This window comes from Ictidomys tridecemlineatus, chromosome 11, assembly GCF_052094955.1.
Source record: "Ictidomys tridecemlineatus isolate mIctTri1 chromosome 11, mIctTri1.hap1, whole genome shotgun sequence".
Classification (NCBI taxonomy): domain Eukaryota; kingdom Metazoa; phylum Chordata; class Mammalia; order Rodentia; family Sciuridae; genus Ictidomys; species Ictidomys tridecemlineatus.
In genome coordinates, this window is record NC_135487.1 from 10,529,004 (window position 1) to 10,548,650 (window position 19,647).

At 63.2% G+C, this 19,647-nt stretch overlaps 2 protein-coding genes across 8 annotated transcripts; one reads left to right on the forward strand and one right to left on the reverse strand.

Annotated features, from left to right (window-relative positions):
• Window positions 1-1,017: 1,017 nt before the first annotated feature.
• On the reverse strand, window positions 1,018-8,300 carry Hspb7 (heat shock protein family B (small) member 7). 7 transcript variants are annotated; one of them, XM_078025374.1, is made up of 7 exons: window positions 8,162-8,300; window positions 7,654-7,736; window positions 7,283-7,347; window positions 6,562-6,723; window positions 3,995-4,223; window positions 3,436-3,569; window positions 1,018-2,295 (listed from the first exon to the last, which is right to left on the reverse strand). In XM_078025374.1, the coding sequence occupies exons 5-7, from the start codon at window positions 4,203-4,205 to the stop codon at window positions 2,116-2,118; spliced, it is 525 nt and encodes a 174-aa protein (XP_077881500.1). In that variant the 5' UTR covers window positions 4,206-4,223; window positions 6,562-6,723; window positions 7,283-7,347; window positions 7,654-7,736; window positions 8,162-8,300; the 3' UTR covers window positions 1,018-2,115. The 7 variants fall into 7 exon arrangements, with proteins under 7 accessions (XP_077881500.1, XP_077881503.1, XP_077881499.1 ...); XM_078025377.1 differs by lacking the exon at window positions 6,562-6,723; XM_078025373.1 differs by having other exon boundaries at window positions 5,993-6,723; window positions 7,283-7,736.
• A 15-nt stretch (window positions 8,301-8,315) lies between these two features.
• Window positions 8,316-19,508, forward strand: Clcnkb (chloride voltage-gated channel Kb). The gene is made up of 20 exons (XM_005317495.4): window positions 8,316-8,456; window positions 9,027-9,129; window positions 9,655-9,783; window positions 10,529-10,657; window positions 11,126-11,265; window positions 11,521-11,598; window positions 11,681-11,759; window positions 12,290-12,415; window positions 12,678-12,762; window positions 12,854-12,955; window positions 13,437-13,521; window positions 13,777-13,950; window positions 14,314-14,383; window positions 14,527-14,637; window positions 15,048-15,261; window positions 15,991-16,124; window positions 17,705-17,793; window positions 17,937-18,020; window positions 18,523-18,609; window positions 18,913-19,508. The coding sequence occupies exons 2-20, from the start codon at window positions 9,033-9,035 to the stop codon at window positions 18,958-18,960; spliced, it is 2,061 nt and encodes a 686-aa protein (XP_005317552.2). The 5' UTR covers window positions 8,316-8,456; window positions 9,027-9,032; the 3' UTR covers window positions 18,961-19,508.
• Window positions 19,509-19,647: the final 139 nt, after the last annotated feature.

A 19,647-nucleotide genomic window follows, 5' to 3' on the forward strand; every position in this document is an offset into this window, starting at 1 on the left:
GGGTGGGGGTTCCTCCAGAGAGCCCGCCCCCAGGCTTCCTGAACTAGTCAGCACCCCACCCTGTCCCCAGGTTCCAGCCGGCTGAGCTCTGGAGCTGTGTGACCTTGGGCTAGTCACTCAGTCACTCTGGACCTCAGAGCTTCCATCTGGTAGAAGGGCTTCAAAAGTCAGGCGGCCTTGTGCAGCCTGACCAGTCTTGTGTCCCTTGCACCTGTGACAGTTTGGGACGTAGTTCTTAGTACATAGTCACAAACAATAAATGTCTCTTGCAATAATGAATGAATCTAAAGGGGGGGGGGTGCGCAGGCAGCTGGGGGATAGGGAATACAGGACTTTCACTGAAATAATCCTGGGGTTTCTGCAGGTGGGTTTGGGGAGCCAAGGGAGGCTGGGAGCTTAAACTTTAAATTGTTTATCCTGGGTTCCCTTGCCTGGCTGCTTCCTGCCCAACCCCAGGTTTGAGAATCTCAGGCTATGGCCCTGCAGCAGACTGCAACACTGTGTTTATTGTGTGTGCAGATTACAGCGCTACAGCGCCTGGACCCTCCCATGGCGCCCACCCCCATTCCCCCCCAGGATCCCAGAATGGCTCTCTACAGCGCTAGGGCGGGACTGGGGGGCTCCACCTGTTCTGGGGCCCCCAAAGACAGAGCCATCACCTCCTTCACCTTTCTGTATGTGGGAGACTGAGTCAGGGTCTTGGGGGTGGCTGAGGTTCACCAGAGTCACAGCTGATGGGGTCCCTACCCTGGCTCAGGGACCAGGAGGGACCTGGGATGAAGATCTTCCTGTGATTCCTTCCCCTACTGGATGGAAGGAGACCAAGGTGGGGGCAGCCAGCAGCTGAGATGTCCTGGGTTCAGATCCAGCCTTCAGCCACAAAACCCGACATCCAACAGCTCAGAGACACGCCTTTCCCATTGATGAAAATGGAAACACTAACACGAAGTCTGATTTTTTTTTTTCTTTTTTTTGTTGGTACTGGGGATTGATCCCAGGAGAGCTCCACCACTGAACCACATTCCGGCCCTTTTTATTTTCATTTTGAGACAGAGTCTTGCTAAATTGCCCAGGCTGGCCTCGAACTTTCAATTTTTCGGCCTCAGCCTCCTGAGTTGCTGGGATTACCAGTTTCTGCCGCAGTTCCCAGGCTCCAGCTGATTTTATACGCTCCGAACCCAGCCCCCACCAAGGTTAATGCCGAGTATTTGAAGGACAGTGATGAGACGTGTGCCTGTGTGCGTGTGTGTGTGCATGTGTTCGTGTGTGTGTGTGTGTGTGCGCGCGCGCGCGCTATATACACACCAACCTCTAGATTCCTAGATTAAGGAGAGGGAGGGCTGCAAGAGGCTGGGTCCGACTCGCCATCCCCGCTCTCACTCCCACCCTGGGGTCCTGTCTGCTGTAGGAACAGCCTCATTTGGGCCCAGCCTCACCTGGAGGCAGCAGCAGGTAGGGGCAGCAGGAGTTTCCCTGTTTACCACCAGCCAGCTGTATTGGAAAAACCCATCTGTGCACAGACACAGAGTGCCCAGCCCTCGCACAGCTGGCTGGCTGGGGCACAGGGCAGCGGGCAGCCTGCCATCTGCTTTGGGGCTTGGAGGGCGGCAGAGGGAGGTTTCCGGGATGGCCAACTCCTGGCCTCCGTGGGCCCTCCTGCAGTTCCATCCAGGTGACCACCTCTGTCTGGCCTTCCCTGTTCTGCCCGCTTGGCCAGGGCAGTTCCCATCCCTAGACCCTGCCCCTGCCTTGCAGAGACTCCACAGATCAAAGGATTGGTCTGTCTGTCTGTCCTGCAGATGATGCGCCCAGAAGCCCTGCCTGTCTCCATCCTGTTTTCCCAAAATAGGTTCTTTGGGACCTCCCTGCTCCTCCCAACCCCTGTGTTCTGAATTAAGTAAAGGAGACCATATCTGGAATCTGGGGTCCATGGGTGGGCCAAGGAGGTCCCTGGCCTGCCTGGGCAGAGGGGAGGGCCCTGGTTGGAAGGGATGGCCCGCCTGGGGCCTAGGGCTGCGGGGGGGCTGTGATGTCCTGCGGGCCGTCGTGGAGGGACAGGGAGACTTGTCTGGCAGGCCAGGGGAGGTGGGCTGGGAGGGCGGGTGGGGGAGGCCTTCAGATTTTGATCTCCGTCCGGAAGGTCTGCTGGACGTGCTCTGTGTGCGGGTGACGCCGCGCCCGGATGGTGAGGCTGCCGTCCTCCCGCAGGGCTGAAGTCACCGAGGTCGGGTCCACGTCCTCCGGCAGCTGGCACTTGTGAGCAAAGGTGTTCATGACCGTGCCATCTGCTGCCAGCTGGGGAGGGTGACAGGTCAGGGAAGGCTGCCCCTCAGCCCTGTCCTTTCATGTCAAGCCACAAGCCCTCCTCCCCACTCGGATCCCAGCGGGGCTCCGGGTGCTGAGGGTTCTGCCGTCACGTGTGGAGGGGCGGCCACGGCCACGGGTCTGCAGGGACAGGTGCAGGGGTGCATGGAAGGACTCCAGTGGTCCCAACGGGGGAAGAGGGGCTTGGTGACCGCAGCGAGGGCGAGGCTCCGTGACAGACACTAGGATTCTGGGGCTCCTTAGCAGTGCCCTCTTGGATACCCACACACCCTGGGTTCGCCCACCAGGACCAGGCCACCGCCCTCCCCCACAGCTCAGCCAGCACATAGTGTCCAGAGGAGTCTGGCCGGCTGAGTCACCGTCAGGGTGACAGGGCTGGCACGTGCTGCCCCTGGCCCTGGTCCTCAGCTCCGGTGGCCGGGGTTCTCGCTCGGGACCAGCTCCCTGTGTACAGGGGAGGAGGCCGCTGGGGACGGTGAATCCTGTGCAGGTCCCTGACAGGCAACTGGCCACCGTGGCCTGGGGCTGCTTCCTTGCAGGCTCGGCCCCGCCCCTCTCTGGGGTGAAGTGTCTCCTGGGAGCTCAGACTCAGGGACCCTAGTGACCCAGTGACCCTGAGCCTGTGGGTGGAGGAACGTGTGGTCTGGAGTGTGTGGCCTCTGCCTGGTCTCGGGCCCAGTTGGGGGCCCCAAGGTGAGGCCTGGGCCTCCGGCTCTGGGTGGAAGACGGATGGAGTGTGGCCGTGGGGACACCCCGCCCTCTGTTGCCAGAACTGCAGTCCTCATGCCACCATTCCATCTATCTCCTGTCACATCCTTGTGACTCACCCCCTGGCGTCCCCTCGGTCTGCATCCCCCCCCTCCCGCCCACCCCTAGGCCACTCAGCTGCCCGGGCTCCTGACGGCGGAATCTGGCAGCTTTCCGAGGGCGGGAGGACCCCTGACCCAGGAGCTGCAGGGACAAGATCTCCAGTGTGCCCTGGGCGAGTTGGGTGGGCAGGGGACACTGGCAAGGGTCTGAGGTCTCAGGACGGGAGGTGGGAGTAGGGGACCCGGGGGGCTGGACTAGGCAGGGGGTGCAGAGGGGAGGTGCAGGGGAGGCCAGGCTCACCTTCTCGGCCCGCACCTCGATGTGGTTGTTGGAGGTGGTGACGATGATGTCTTCGGGGGAGAAGTCCCTCACATCCACTGCAAACTCATAGGCGTCCCCCAGGGTCTTGATGTTGCCGGCCCCCCCGGGGCGGGCTGTGGGGAGGGCAGCTGTGAGCTGGGCATGGGCGGGGGTCGTGTCCAGAACCTGCTCTCTGTCCTTCTCTTGGGAAGCAGGTGGCTGTCCCAGGTGACCTCCCCTCCATGGTGCTTGGGGGCCCCTCCTCGCGTCCTAGCCCAGCTTCTGTGGCGGGCGGGGCCCCCTCCAGACAGTGTGCGGCAGCCCCACCCAGTCCAGGAGGCTCGGGCTGCCTGCCACATCTCTGTCCCCTCCAGCCCTCCAGGGTCCCAGCCAGAGCCTGGTCACAGGTGCATGGTCAGCGAAGCCATATCTCACCTAGGGCCACCTCTGCTCCTTGGAGGCCCACCTGTTTTCAGGCCCACCTCTGTCCTGGCAGCTGGCAGCCACAGTGGGAGTCCCCAACCTGAGCCCCTCCCCCCCCAGAGCCCCCAGCACTTGCCTGGGAAGGCCAGGGGCTCCGAGTGGGGTCGCATGAAGCTGCCGAAATCCTCAGAAAACATGCTCAAGGCCTTCTCCATGGGGGGGTCCTGGGCTGGGAGGGCCCGGGCGGCCGCGGAGGAGGAGGAGGAAGAAGAAGAGGAGGAGGAGGAGGAGGAGGAGGAGTGGAAGCTTCTCTCCGCTCTGAAGGAGGAGGAGGTTCGGTGGCTCATCCACGGGTGACACCGGCCCTGTCCAGGCGGCCAGGGGAAGACAGGAGAGGGATGTGGCGCAGGCCTCCAGGGGAGCGTGCCTGGCCCGGACTGCCAGCGCTTTATAAGGCCCGACGGTCGCCGGGCTCGGGGCCAGCCCCCTTGTCTACCAGCTAAATTTAGGCCTCTCCACGGCCCAGAGGGGGCTGGAAGTCTTCTCCGGAGAATCCGCGTTGCTGACAGCCGGCCGCACGCGGGCCGAGGGCTGAGCTCACCCTGGCATTCCAGGCCTGGCTCCAGCCAGGCCTCCGCGCCCACAGGGCAGGGGTGGGCCCTGGGCCCCGGCACCGAGTCCTGTGCTGCCCCAGGACCGTGTGGGTTTGGTGATTCCCCCAGCAGCTTGGGGACTCTCTAGGGACTGTGCTTCCCCCATCAAACCCACACGGCTCTGTTTACAGCCCTGGGGGCCGGTAGAGTGTGGGCTGTGACCCTGCCACTCCCAGGGGGCCTGGATTCCGCGTCCCTCACCCCCTTCTCTCATCCCCTTCTCCGAACGTTTAGGGGCCCAGAGAGGAGAAAGCTGTCAGCGCCAGGCAGAGCTGGGGGTTGGGCTCACAAGGGGGTGGGGGGTGGGGCAGATAATTTGGTAATTGTCCCTAAAGATCCCAGAGGTCAAGTTCCCAGCAACTGCGAGCCTGACCTCCAGCTCAGGAGACCCCGGGCTGCAGTCGGAGGATCTGAGTCGAACTCTGGGACAGTGTTCCAGTCCTGCCTTCTGGGCCCAGAGCCCCGCTGTGGGCTCTCCAGCAGCCCCCCCCCGGCCCCCAAGCTCACAAGGAGGAGAAATGTGCCCCTTTTAAAGACTGAGAAATGGAACCTCAGAGCAAGGGTCGGGAACCCGGAGGTGTCAGATCCAGACCCTGAACATGCGCTTATGGCAACAGGCTGGAGCCGCAGCCTGAGAAGCCCCGTGTGTCCACCCCCTGCTCAGAGAGCGCCGCTGAGGGGCTGGGCCAGGAGGTGGAAGCCAGGGGAAGGCCCTTCAGGGTGGCCTGCGCTGTCCAGCAGCAGTCGGGGACCTCCAGTCTCCTCTCGAACCCAGTCCACCCAGAGCCCCGTCCAGGTGCCCATGACACCTGTCCCTATCCCTGTGCCACGGCCTTCCTTGATCTAAGACTTCTGGGCAGCTTCCCCCCCCATCTGCCAGGGCTCGCTGGTCTCCCTGTGGACAGGGGGTCCCTGCAGACGGATGGCCTCTCCTCTCGGCTCCCACGAAGCCCAGCCCGGAGCTTCCCCTTCGGGAACTCCTGCCATCACTGGGGCTACTGGTGTGTGACGCAGGGGCAGGCAGGGCACAGGGGCCAGGGTGGCGCTGCAGCAAGAGAAGTTTGTTGTCACTGTGGAGATGCCTGCCTGTGTTGGCCGGTCACATAACTGACCGAGGGGGTTCTGGCAGGGAAGTGACCAGCACTGAGTGAGGTGGGGGCAGGATGGGGGGCCCAGGAGCCCGCCACCCGCCGGGGTGACAGGAGCCAGGGCTAAATGCAGATACTCAGTCATGGTGCCCAGGGCCTGAGTCATGGCCCCTGGACGTCGGATCCCTTTACCCACCCCGCCCACCAGCCCTCCTCCCTTCCCCCACGCCCAGGCGTCATGCACATAAATACTGAACGGTTCCGTGGCCAGGAGGGACCTCAAAAGGTCATCAAGGCCATTCCTTAACTCTAGACCTCTTCCTGGGGATCACAGGGATGGGAGGAGCTTCCAGCAGGATCCAGTCCCTGGAGGCCAGAGGTGGCCCCACCCACCTGGAGGCTTCTCACCAACACAGCTCCCCAAAGCCAGCTGGGCCCAGGCCTGTGATTCCAGCCACTCAGGAGGCCGAGGCAGGAGGGCCGCAAGTTCAAGGCCAGACTGGGCAACTTAGCCCATTCCCTGTGTCCCAGTGAAAGTAGGAGGGCTGGGGACGTGACTCCGTGGTAAAGTGCTCCTGGGTCCAATCCTCGGTACTGGGGCGAAGAAAGTCACTCCCCAAGATCCTGATTTGGGCTTTGGGAGGAACCCAGACCTGTTCTCAGCCAGCCCCGAGGCCAGGGTTCTGGAACCTGGGGTGGAACACCTCCCCCATGTGCCGGGCACTGCTCTGGGCTGGGGCACTTGGACATGGGAGGCACTGGCCCTCACAGGCACAGGCACACACTGTCCTAGGCCATCCTCATTGGGCAGAAGAGGAAACCGAGGCTCTAAGTGGGGAAAGGGTTGGCTGGCAGAACTGGCTTCAAACCTGCTCGGAACCTACTGAGCCATCTGTACGTCTGCCAGGCACTTGGAGAAACTGGAGGCTGGCTTGGGGACAGTGGCTTTGGGAGGGACTTACCCCAGGGACTGTGTCTCCTTGCTGCCCTCTTCCCAGTTTCCTGGTGCTCGAAGGACCAGGGATCAAGGATGTGGGCGTGGTTTGGCCGTGGGATTGTGGTGGCAGCTGTCCGAGACCAGAGACTGGGGTTTGAGGTGTCAACAGGGCAGTCCCTATCCAATCCTGGACAGTCACAGAGGCTAAGGTGAGGGCATGCCCAGTCCACACAGAGCACAAGCCCTCACCCCCTGACGTCACCAACAACACTCCAGCTCCTACGTGAATGGACTTGGCCTGGCGTCCAGGGCAGAGGCAGCCCAGGGTCCCAGAACTGAGCAAATCAATGAAGGACCGTTGCGATTTTCAGGTGTTGGCTTTGGGGTGGTCAGCAATTGTCCCATATCCCTTGCCCAAATCTTCTAAAAGTGGCAAAAGAAACCCTCAGCTTGGTGCCCAGATCATGGCTGGAGGAACTCCCAGTAGGGGAAGAGCTGCACAGTCTAGGTCTGAGTGCAGCCTCTGCTGTGTGATCTCTGCTGAGTGACTGCACCTCTCTGGTCCTCCATTTATCATCCGCAAAGTGGTGATGATACCCTTGACTCCCAAGAGTGTGGGGAGGATGAGCTGAATTGCAGAGGTAGAGCCAGTGGCTGGCACACAAAGCTTGCTTGCTCCCTTACCCTCCCCCTGATGCCTGTGTTCCTAGCTTCTGCTGAGGTGAGACCAGGTCTGGGGCACTTACCTAGAGGCCCCAGGCCAGAGCCGGTGCCCCGGGATGCTGTGGGTTTGACTGGCAGCTTTCTGGGACTTGAAGGTCCAGACACAAACATCAAGTCAAGTTCCTCAGCAGGCTCTGAGGGTTCAGTCACCCCAGGCCACTGTCCTTGGGCTCCTCCTGCCCCTGAACAAGATGGGACCATCAAGGCAGAACCACGTCTGGTTGTGATGGTGGTGGTGTCTTGAGATGGGGTCTTGGGGACTTGCAACGTTGCCCAGGCTAGGCTTGAACTCCTGTGCTCACGCCATCCTCCTGCCTCAGCCTCCCAAGTAGCTGGGATTGTAGGTGTGCCACACACCCGGCCTGCCTCTCTGATCTCTGGCAAGAAAGCTTACCTCTCTGCGATGCCATTTCTTTAAAACAGGATGACACTGCCAGGCACCGTGATGCACGCAGGTAATCCCAGCAGCTCGGGAGGCTGAGGCAGGAGGATCAAGTTGGAGGTCAGCCTCAGCAATTTAGGGAGGCCCTAAGCAACTTAGTGACACCGTGTCTCAAAATAAAAAATAAAAAGGGCTAGGGATGTCGCTCAGTGGGTTCAATCCCTGGTACCAAAACAAAACAAAAAACAAAAACAACAAAAAAAAAACAGGCTGACACTGCCACCTCGCTGGGTTTCCGTGAGCACTCAGTCATTCTTCAGAGGACTGAGCCCTGCCACCACTCGGCAGAGCACAGCCATGCTCCCCACCCGCCGCCAGTGTGTTCCCCTGCTCCACACCCCACTCTCCCGCTCCCATGTCGGCCCTGAGAACCCAGAGCCCCAAGCCTCAGCGGGGGACCTCTCCCTGTCCTGCAGGAGCACTGGTGTCCCCCTCCCAGCCCGGCCCCCAGGAGCCCCACCCGTGCTGCTGTGAAGTCAGCTGCCACTCTCTGCCAGCTCTGGTGTGGACGGGACACTCCGCTCCTCCCCGCCGTGGGCAGCCCTGCTCTGCGGGCTCAGTGGACGCAGGCAGTTCTGGTTGGTTTGTCAAGGACGTTCTCAATGCCACAGTGAACCTGGGCCGGGCGGGGGCGGGGAGCGTGCTGATTGGTGGAGTGCACACCTGTCCAGGTGCACTAGACCTGGACGCGAAGAGGCTGTTAGAAGAGGCCGGTGGGGGCCACAGCAGGACAGCAGGGCAGGAAGGACTGACGGGTGAGGAGCTGCCGGAGCAGCGCGGGGACATGGCTGGGACCTGCTGGGGCCGGGGCGGGCAAGGCAGGAAGAGGTCGGGGCAGGAGCCAGCGCCTCACTTGGATGCTCGAGGGGTCTCCCTCTGGGCCTGGGATTTTCCTGCCTCCTGCGGCCTGAGTGGAGGGTCACAGCTGCCCAGGGATGGGCCTGGGGAATCAGAGTCACCAGGGGGACCCTGCAGTGACACAGTGACATCCCTGGGTGGTAGAAGCAGCCTAGGGTCCCAGGAGAGCAGGTGCAGGGGCAGGGAGAGAGAGGCTCCGGCCAGGGGTCTGGGCTGGACATGGGGGATGCCTAGGAACCCCCACCCTGCCCATCAGACACGCCCTCCACCCCTCGGGGACACAGCCTCTGTGACCAGGACCTGCGTCCCCTCCTGAGAAGTGCCCGAGTGCACATTCACATGCACCAGCTACGCAGGCACCCGGGACCTGCCTTTCCACTCAGGAGACTGAGACCTGGAGAGGCTGGAGGCAGGTGGGGCTGAGGCTGCTCACCCAGGGTCTGTCTGTCTGTCTGTCTGCTCTTCAGGGCCCCATGGAGGAGCTGGTAGGGCTGCGTGAGGGCTCCTCGGGCCCCGTGCCTCTGCAGGAGCTGTGGGGCCCGTGTCCCCGCATTCGCCGAGGCATCCGAGGTGAGGTCCTTCCACTCCCCACCAGAGATCCCTGGGGACGTCACCTGCAGCCCCAGCCCACCCCGGCCCCTCCCCCCCTCAGCCCTGGCCGCGCTGCCCGGGCTCTCTTGGGTGGCAGGGAGCGCAGGGGCCTGCCTGTCTGTGGGCCAGCCGCACCGGGGTCTGCCCTCTGCCTTTGGCCACCATGGAGGGGCGCTGCCTGGGGCCCAAGGCTCGATGGCCCCAGGCCCTGGGACGACGCGCTCTGTGCACCCCAGACCCTGCCGAGACGCTGGCTGTCACTGCCACCCGCTCCGGGCCACCCCCTGGCCGCTTTCCACAGGACTCCCAGGATCGGGGAGGAGGGGGGGCAAGTCAAAGGCTCTCTGGGGGGACAACAGGACTGGCTTTACCTGCCCCCAGTCCTCTGGGCCCTCAGGAGGCAGAGCCGCCTCCGGTTCCCCTGGCCCCGCCCCCGCCCAGCAGTCCTCCAGGGAGGGCCGTCCCTGCTGGCCCCCCAGGAGGTGACCCCAGTGCTCCGCCCAGGGGGCCTGGAGTGGCTGAAGCAGAAGCTGTTCCGTGTGGGCGAGGACTGGTACTTCCTGATGACCCTCGGGGTGCTCATGGCCCTGATCAGCTACGCCATGAACTTCGCCATCGCGCGAGTGGTCCGAGGTAGCCCCTCCCCGGCTCGCCCGCTCTGGACCTCGGGCTTCCGGGCACACACCGGGGATGCCACGTGGGCTGCCAAGCGCAGCAGGGTGGGCAGGGCCCTGGGGACGAGGCCTGGGGCTGACCCTGGCTTTGCTGCTGACTTGCTGTGTGGCCCTGGGAAAGCTCCTGGCCCTCTCTGGGCAGTCACTTCATCTGGACAGTGAGGGAGACAGCTGCTCCCCGACCCCTCCCCAGTTGAGCGCTGGGGTCTCCTGTTCCTCCTCCAGCCTCGCTCCCTGCTCTCAGCTCAGTTACCCTGGACTCCAGGCATATGGCTTTCTGTCCCTGTCCCTCAGCTGGCCTCCACCCTGAGGCCTCTCTGGAGGAGGAGGCATGGGGCAGGAGAGGTCTAAAAACTTTCATTGGAGAATCCACTGCCTTAATGAGGACCTGTCACCCGAGGGGCCTCCCACTGGGTCTCATTCAGGCCTCTACAGGTCTCCTGTAGTCTTTGGTGACCCTGAGAGGGAGGCATCCACAATGGTCCATTTGGCAGATGGGAAAACAAAGGCCCAGAGAGGTTGAGTCACTTGCCCAAGGTCACTCAGCTAGGAAGTAGCAAAACTGGATGTGGGGACCCAGGTCCTACTCCTGCCACTTCTTGGGGGTCGGCCACTCACTGGGTGGCTGTGAATCTCTGTTTCCTGGTGAGCAAGTGTCCCCCACGAAAGGCTGTGGTGGCCCCCTGACACCTGGCCATCCCCAGCGCACAAGTGGCTGTACCGGGAGATCGGGGACAGCCACCTGCTCCGGTACCTCTCCTGGACCGTGTACCCAGTGGCCCTCCTCTCCTTCTCCTCCGGCTTCTCCCAGAGCATCACGCCCTTCTCTGGCGGTGAGTTCGTGGGCACCATGCCAGTCTCTCGGGGGTCCTGCACTGCAGCCCTCACCTGCCCAAGCCTTTTGAAGTCCCATGGGGCTCCGGGGGGCGGGGGAAACAGGACAGGTGACGGCAGGCTCCCCTGACAGGCTGGCCAAGGCCAGACCAAGGAGCAGCTGCTGGAGGCAGCCAGCTTCCCCAGGCCTCTAGTGCAGCCTCCAGAGAGTGGGGGCTGTCAGGCGTCTCCAGTGTGGCCTGTCATTCCGCCCTGGGACCCCCTACCCTGCCACTGAGGTCTGCCAGACCTGAGCAGAAAACAGCCCACATCTCTGACCCTCAGTCTCCTCCTCTGCAAAGCGAGGCTCTGAATCGGAACCGCGTGGGTGTAGGAGGCTGGGACCTGAGGGTGACATGAAAACCCTGTGCCCAGGGCAGAGGGTTAAGAGCTCCCATACTGACTCTCACCCTGCCCTCCCCGCCAAGGTTCTGGAATCCCCGAGCTGAAGACCATCCTGTCGGGGGTGGTCCTGGAGGACTACCTGGACATCAAGAACTTCGGGGCCAAGGTGGTGGGCCTCTCCTGCACCCTGGCCACCGGCAGCACCATCTTCCTGGGCAAAGTGGTACGGGCAGTGTGGGGCGCCCACCCGGCTTCCCGCCCCTCTGCCCTTCCCCCACCACAGCCAGTCCTGCCTTTGAGCTCAGTTCTGGGGGGACAGACAAGCCAGGTCCCCAGATGGGGCAGAGTCCTGTCAGGACAGCCCTGGGGTTCGGAGGGAGATGTGAGAGGGGAACCTGTTGTCCCTGGGGAGGCTCCGCCAGCAGCGAGGGTGGGCCCCCCACTCCCCAGGCCCTGCACCCACGCCTCGCCTCGGCAGGGTCCCTTCGTGCACCTGAGTGTGATGATTGCCGCCTACCTGGGACGCGTGCGCACCAGGACCATCGGGGAGCCCCAGGTGAGCGCCCGGGAGGCCCCTTGGGGGGATGGGAGGGCCCGTGGGGAGGAGGCGGGCTCGAGCCCAGGACTCCACCCCCCAGAACAAGAGCAAGCAAAACGAAATGCTGGTGGCCGCAGCGGCAGTGGGCGTGGCCACCGTCTTCGCAGCCCCCTTCAGCGGTGAGACCCTCCCTCCGGCCCCTGCCCCTGCACTCGGGTTCCCACGCGCCCCTGTGGTCCGCTGGCTCCTGCCCCGGGTCAGGAGGAGGGGTTGGGCTGAATTCTAGTTCTCACTGCCGTCCTGCTGTGGGCACGACCCCCCCCAGGAGGCTGGCAGGTGTTCAGTGGCTTCAGGGTTACCTTAGACAGACGAGGGTTTGAAGCCCAGCTCCCGCTGTGTGGCCCCTGCCAGTGAGTTGACCTCTCTGAGCTGGGTTTCCTTAGCAGTAAAATGGGGATCAAAGCAGTCCCTGCGTGACAGGTGAGGAGAAAGGAGGACACGGGTAGACAGCCCACAGCTGGCTGGTGCTCCCGGGTCAGCGCGGTCCTCTCTGCCCAGGGCTCAAGCCCTGACCTCCCCCGCTCTGGGGAGAGGGTGGCCCTGGCTGTCCAGGCTGCAGAGCAGATCAGAAAAGGGTCAGGGACGGGGCGGCAGGGGCTCCCGCAGGAGGGATGGGGCGGGCGGGTGTCCTGACTCAGCGTGGCCCCAGGCGTCCTGTTCAGCGTGGAGGTCATGTCCTCCCACTTCTCCGTCTGGGATTACTGGAGGGGCTTCTTCGCTGCCACCTGCGGGGCCTTCATGTTCCGGCTGCTGGCCGTCTTCAACAGCGAGCAGGGTGAGCGCGGGCTGCGGTGCCCACCGCGCCGGCCCGCTCCTCCCTCCCTCCCCCCTCCGTCCATCCTCGTCTGCCCCCTCCCTCTCCCCCTCGCGTCCTCTTTGTGCCTCCTTCCGGGAGGGTGGGAGGGTGTTGGGGTGCAGGAGGAGGGGGAAGGCCCTGGGGGGCGCCCTGGGGTGGCCTTGAGGGAGGGCCCATCTTGCTTCCACCTCCCCCCCTACCTGCTGTGCCACCTGAGACCCGCGCTGCCCTCCTGCCCCAGAGACCATCACCTCCCTCTACAAGACCAGCTTCCGCGTGGACGTGCCCTTTGACCTGCCAGAGATCTTCTTTTTTGTGGCACTGGGGTGAGCCGGGGCGTGGTCCCTGAGAGCCAGCTGGGGGCCTCCTCCAGCCCAAGTGGGCAGGGGCCCTGGACTCACCTCCTGTCCCCCGCAGGGCCATCTGCGGCATCCTGAGCTGCGCCTACCTCTTCTGCCAGCGGACTTTCCTAGGCTTCATCAAGACCAATCGGTTCACCTCCAAACTGCTGGCCACCAGGTGGGCTGCGGGCTGAGGCTGGGGACCACTCAGGGGGTCCCCACTTCAGCCTTGTGCCCCTAACTGAGCCCCTATCCTACCATCAAACAACCCCCTCCCTAGCCCACTGCCCACTTGGGGAGACCCCACTCCCTTGCTGACCCCTGTGCAGGTCCCCACAGCCAGCCCCTGCACTAACCCCAGCCCCCTCCTTGAGTCCTTACACCACTGCCCCCCAACTCCCTCCCCGAGCCACCTCCCTCCCAGACCTGTCTTCCCTCCCCTCGGCCAGGACACCTGGCTGCCCTGCCCTGGCCTGGCCCTGTCCCGCCAGCCCAGGTCCCCTGGGGTGTCTGACCCACACCCCAGCTCGGCCTCCCTCCACCCTAGTTTTGCCTTGGGGTCAGTCCTGGGGTGGTGGGAGCCGCCCCTGCCTGGGTGAGCCCCCTTTCCCCTTCTTGGGGAGAGGAGGCCCCCACTGGAGCCGATCCTCTCAACCCAGCAAGCCTCTGTACTCGGCCCTGGCCGCCCTGGTCCTGGCCTCCATCACCTACCCGCCTGGCGTGGGCCGCTTCCTGGCTTCCAGGGTAAGGGGCGGCGGGCGGGGGTGGCGGGAGTGGGGGACCCTATTCATGTCCCTTCTGTGAGCGTTATCACTTAGTTCCCAGAACACCCTCCAAGGGAGATGCTGTGTGGCATTTTATAGGTGAAGAGGCTAGCTCCGGGAGGTCAGGGCTGACCCAGGGTCCCCACTGGGGAGCGGCAGAGTAGGATCTGGGGGGCAGGGCCGGGCAGTGAGGGGGCTGGGGACTGCGAAACTGCCACCCCCCACCCTGCTGCAGCTGTCCATGAGTGAGCATTTGGACTCCCTGTTCGACAACAACTCCTGGGCCCTGATGAGCCGGAACTCGTCCCCTCCCTGGCCCACGGAGCTTGACCCCCAGAACCTGTGGTTCGAATGGCACCACCCGCGCTTCACCATCTTCGGGACCCTGGCCTTCTTCCTCGTCATGAAGGTGGGCACACTTGCCAAGGCCAGCTCTGGGCGGGCTGGGGCTGCCTCAGGCGGCATGGAGCCCTTCCACCCGGGGTCCCCCATCTGATCCCTGCTCACTGGGTGCCCAGGGCAAGTGGCCTCGGCCCTCTGACCCTCGGTCTCTAGTCTCTAGGTGGATTGCTATGGCTTCTGCCTCCAGGGAAGGCTGAGAGGGAGGAAAGAAAGTAACTGGCAGGTGCCAGGCACACAGTGGGCCCTTTGTCGGCACCATCCCCTGCATCCCTGATGGCAGCCCCCCCTAGGAACTCCCTCGGTCCTGTCCCTCCCTTGCCCTGTACTTGGCTCCGAGGCCTCTAATTCCGGGCTCTGGGTCCACCCCCAGTTCTGGATGCTGATCCTGGCCACCACCATCCCCATCCCCGCTGGCTACTTCTTGCCCATATTTGTGTATGGTGAGTCTGGGGTCCCGAGGGTCTGGGAGGCCCAGGGGTATTGGGGCAGGGCCATGGCCCTGGTTCACCTCCTCCTTCCCGGGGTGGTACTGAGGATGGTCCCAGGGACAGAGGGCTGTCCCCTTCACCCCGTCTGTGTGCAGGAGCTGCCATCGGCCGCCTCCTGGGGGAGGCGCTCTCCGTGGCCTTCCCCGAGGGCATCGTGTCTGGAGGAGTGGTCAACCCCATCATGCCCGGGGGCTATGCTCTGGCAGGTGAGTGGTCAGGGCCCGGCCTGGGCACAAACCTCCTGGGGGCCCTGGATCTGCTGGTGGCACTGCAGGGCCCATGAGTGGTTACTGAGACCCTCAATCTGACCCCCACTCCCACGGAGGCCTGTCACCTCCTGACTCCCTCTTGGTTCTTGTCCTGTCCCTGTGTCAATCCCCCCATCCCTCTCCTCTGACCATGCCCAGGCTCCACGGTACACCCAGTGGTGGCTGCCAGGGACCTCCCAGACACCTCCCACCCTGGCCACCTCCCACCCTGGCCACCTCCCACCCTGGCCACCTCCCACCCTGGCCACCTTCGCACCTCCCACCCTGGCCACGGTCGTGGCCCTGCCCACCTCCCCCCTTGAAGCTGGCCCCCCGCCTGAGCCACCCACCCCGGCTCTTCCCCGCAGGGGCGGCGGCCTTCTCGGGGGCGGTGACACACACCATCTCCACGGCACTGCTGGCCTTCGAGCTGACGGGTCAGATCGTGCACGCGCTGCCCGTGCTGATGGCGGTGCTGGCGGCCAACGCCATCGCCCAGAGCTGCCAGCCGTCCTTCTACGACGGCACCATCATTGTCAAGAAGCTGCCCTTCCTGCCGTGGATTCGGGGCCGCAAAATCGGGTGAGCAGGCGGCTCACGCTTGGGGGGGGCAAAGAAGCCCCTCGGCAGCCATGGGGGACGGGGTGGGAGGGGCCGGCACTCGGGGCCCCCGGCCTCAGCCTCCCCGGGGCCGCATTGGCTGCCTGAAGCTGGGGCTCGGGTGCTGTCTTGCGCCAGGTCCTGAGGGCCAGCACCAGATCTGAGGTCCCCTCTGTCCTCCTGGCTCTTTCTCTGGGGTCCTGGCTCGTGGTTGGAGGTGGACACGGAGTGGGCTTCGAGGCCCTCGCTCCCCCAGGGAGGACCCACGCAGCTCCTGTCCCCAGGGAAGCGGGAATCTGAGGCTCGGGGCCCCTGGGTTGAGATTCGGCGCCCACGGATGCAAACTGCCAGGTTGCCCCAGGCCTCAGCTGCCTGCTGCAAGGCCCGGGTGGCTACTCCAGGGGCTTCCAAATTTTAAAGTCTTTTTTCCTCCCATCTAACTTCCCCTCCAATGAGATTCTCCAGGAAGGCTGCCGAATGGAACAGCCCAGCAGAGCTGGTCGGGGACGCAGGGCCTCAGTGACATGGCCCCAGGTTCCCGTCCACCCGAGGGCCCGGGAGGCACTCATTGCAACAGCCCCTCAGTCTCCTCCCGCACTGGAGGATCGTGGGTCCTGTCCCAGCAGAGCCACCCTCCTAGGGGCCCCGGCCCCATCCTGGGGTCTGATGTCCCCACTCCAGGACCTAAAGGGAGCATCCCCCTGCCCGCAGCTCCCACCCTGTGACCGTGGAGCACTTCATGAACCGCTCTCTCACCACGCTGGCCAAGGACATGCCGCTCCAGGAGGTGGTCAAGGTCGTGACCTCCACAGACGTGGCCGAGTACCCCCTGGTAGAGAGCACAGGTGCCAGGGAAGGGCTGGGGCGGGGGCCTCCCTCTGCCTTCCCATAGGGCCTCCAAGGATCAGGACCAGAAAAGGCAACCAGGGTGTAGATCCCAACCGGATCCAGGCTCTGCAGCTTAGCAGCTGTGTGACGTTGGGCAAGTCCCTTCACCTCTCTGAGCTTCAGTTTCTTCATCAATAAAATGGACATAAAACCACGTGTTTAAGGGATAAAAGAGGGGTGTTGTAAGGTACCCCATGAACAGCTTTGGGGCTCGTTGCAGGAGCCTGGCCTGGTGGCCTGTGGGTTGGGGAAGGCTGATGGGCCACTGTTAGGGTCTTCCAGAAGCTTCCCTCCGGGCTTCCCTGCAGAATTCCCTACCTGAGTGCCCTCTCCCAGTGACAAAGCATGTTTGTAGACAAATGAATGGTGGCTCTTCCACGGAAACGGAATCTCAGGGAAGGAGGGAACCAGACATCTTTCCTGTTTGAAAGTCCAGTATCTAAGTAAAGAGAAGTTGGGGAGGGGTGGCCCTGCTCCATCAGGGCTACTACCAGCCACACGTCCCCTCTGTGTAGTGAGACAAAGTGCACATGACATAGCTGGATTTAGTCCCTACTTGTCCTTTGAGCTGGCATCTGGGGCAGTGAGCAACCTGCACAACCTTATGGGTCCCCCGTGTGCCGCCTCAAGAGGCCACTGATGAGCTCAAGAACTGTGGCTGCATAAGTCAGTGCCCTTGTCTGGAAAACGGGGATCACTATGGTAGAAGGTTGCTAGAGGTCATCACCCAAATATCAGGCACTCGTCCGAACCCTAAGGAAACCCTCGGCACTACCTTCCAGAACAGGCCTGAATCCCATTTCAAGATGCTGCACATGGCTGACCCTGCCAAGAGGCTTTCCTCCTAAACAAAGAGTTGACCTGAAAGATCTCTTCTGCTGAGTCACAGGAAGCAAGGAGGTCCCAGGCAGAGGGGACCAGGCGGTAGAATCTCCGCCCACCCAGGAAACAGCTCTGTGGATTGCAGGCGGGGAGAGCGCTTATAATTCTAGTTCCAGTCCTTTCCTTGTGTTGCTGGGGAAGGAACCCGGGCCCTGAGCGGCACACCCAGCCTGGAGTTTGTATTTTACTGGATGCAGGGTTAAAATGCCAAGCTCGCTCCTCCAGCCTGCAAACTCCCCTGATAACCCAGGGCTAGAGAGAGGCTTGCCGAGCCCCCAGCACACAGTAGGACCACAGAACATGGCGGGCCCCTGGGTTCACTCCTGCTCTGGCTGAGCTGGCTGTGGAACCTCCTGTGGGAAACGGAGGAGGAAGCCCAGTCCTGCTACCCTCCTGCCCCCCCAGGCGGCCTTCCCAACCACCTGAGCTGCCGCACCCCCACGCCAGAAGCTGGGCGACCTTGGGCAGGACAAGAGGTCCTCTGTGCCTGAAGCCTCAGTTTCCTCCTTTGTAAAACGAGCAGTCAGGGTTATAGCAGACCCAGGCTGCCCCACGCCCTCAGAGACGTGGGGCGCAGCACCGTCCTTGACCTTGAAGATTCTTGGTAAAGGAGAATTCCTTCTCTGTGACTCGGCTCTCTCTCCGCTTTTGCTAGAGTCTCAGATCCTGGTGGGCATCGTGCCGAGGGCCCCGCTGGTGCAGGCCCTCCAGACCGACCCCCCATCCTGGGCTCCAGGACAACAGGTAGGTCCTCTGGAGGACGAGTCGGGAGGTCAGAGGGTAGTGACGGGAGGGGCCAGCTGACCTGCCCGAGAGGTGGCCTGAGAGTGGCAGCCTGGGGAGGGAGGCTGGCCCAGACCCCCCCACTGTGTGTCCTCCATCTCCAGCGGTGTCTCCAGGACATCTTGGCTGGGGGCTGCCCCATGGAACCGGTGACCCTGCAGCTGTCCCCAGAGACCTCCCTGCACCAGGTACCGGGGAGCACTAGAGAATGCGGGCAGACTCGGGCTGCGGGGTGGGCACACAGGGAGCAGTTGGCAGCCCCTCCCTTGTGCTGGGCTGCTCTCTGCTCCCGGGGCCTGTTCCTCCTCGGCAGGTGCCGCCCACCTGCCCCTCACCACAAGGGCACAGGCCTCTGGGTAGAGAGAGGGGTTAAGTGTCACGTGGGGCCTGGTGGCTTTTAATTTTAGGTCCAGCGCATGCTCCCTATGTAGTATCCACTCAGGACAGAGCCTGGGGAGGGGAAGAGCACAGCAGACCAGGGGGCTGGGGGGCACTTTGCTGGTAAAGGCCACTTTTCCACCACAGCCTTGCCCTGCTCCTTGCATGGACTCTGGCGACCCCTGGTGGTCACATTAGATATTGCAGGACAGGTCCCTCCTTCCCCAGCCTGCCGGGGGGGCCCCCCATCTCACTCAGGTCCTGGCATAGGGTCCCCTGCCCACCAACATTTCCTACCAACCTCCCCTCCAGACGCACAACCTCTTTGAGCTGTTGAACCTTCAGTCCCTCTTCGTGACGTCACGGGGCAGAGCTGTGGGCTTCGTGTCCTGGGTGGAGGTACCAGGGTCTCAACGGCAGGGCGATGAGGGGTGGGGGGCACCAACATCCTTCCATTCAAGGTTTGGGGGCCTCGAAAAGACTTTGATAAGCCCCATACCTGAATCAGTGTGGCCACTGGGCCTTGGCTACCCCTAACAGCCGGCCTGCCGCTCTGGGCGGCAGGGACCCCTCTGCACAACCACCAGGCTGCAGCTCAGACGCTGGCCCAAGAACCCACCACTAGGGGAGTCACCACGCCAGGGCCCCACTCTCAGCCTCCTGCACGTGCTTTCTCCCCAAACCCCGTTTCCTCTGTTGTAGTTGAAGAAAGCGATTTCCAACCTGACAAATCCACCTGCCCCGAAGTGAGCCTACCCAGCTACCCCATGCCAGGCCGGGCAGAGACCTTCCTCTCTTCCCCACCACAACCCACCCACCCCTCCAGCCCAGCTCCGTGCCTTGTGGAGCAGGCAGCGCAACGGAGCCCTGAAGAGGCCCTGCATCCGCTGTGTCCCATCCTGGGGCCAACAGCAGTTATTGCTTGAAGGACAAACCCCACCCTGGATGGGGCTGCGAGCGTAAGGGGCACAGGGCGCCCAGCGAGTGGTCATGAAGTTCAGGAATGAAGGGATGGCACCTGTGCTTTCTGGGGGTTGTCTGTTCCCAACCAAAAGCTCCTGAGAAAAATAGAGGCGCTCCTGAGCGGCCATCCATCCTGCTCCCAGGGCTGGCCCCTTGGCTCCCCTGTGCTAGCCCAGAGTGAGCCCTTGAGGCTGCTGGTGGCCACCGGGTTTTGCAGGCCTGGATCCCTGCTCTTCTCCTCGTGCCCCACTCCCCAGCAGGGAGATGCTGGGGGAGAGCCCTCCCGCCCAGGTCCTCTGATGCTTGTCCTCACGAATAAACAGGACTCTGCACAATTACTGTCACTCCAGCCCTAGTTCCCTTGGCTGAGCCATGGCTGATCAAGTGGGGTTCCCCAGGTTTGTCCTTGGGGAGTCCATGAGCCTGGGGCGTCCTGCACGGGGCCTCTCCCATGTGGAAGGCTGTGGTCAACCA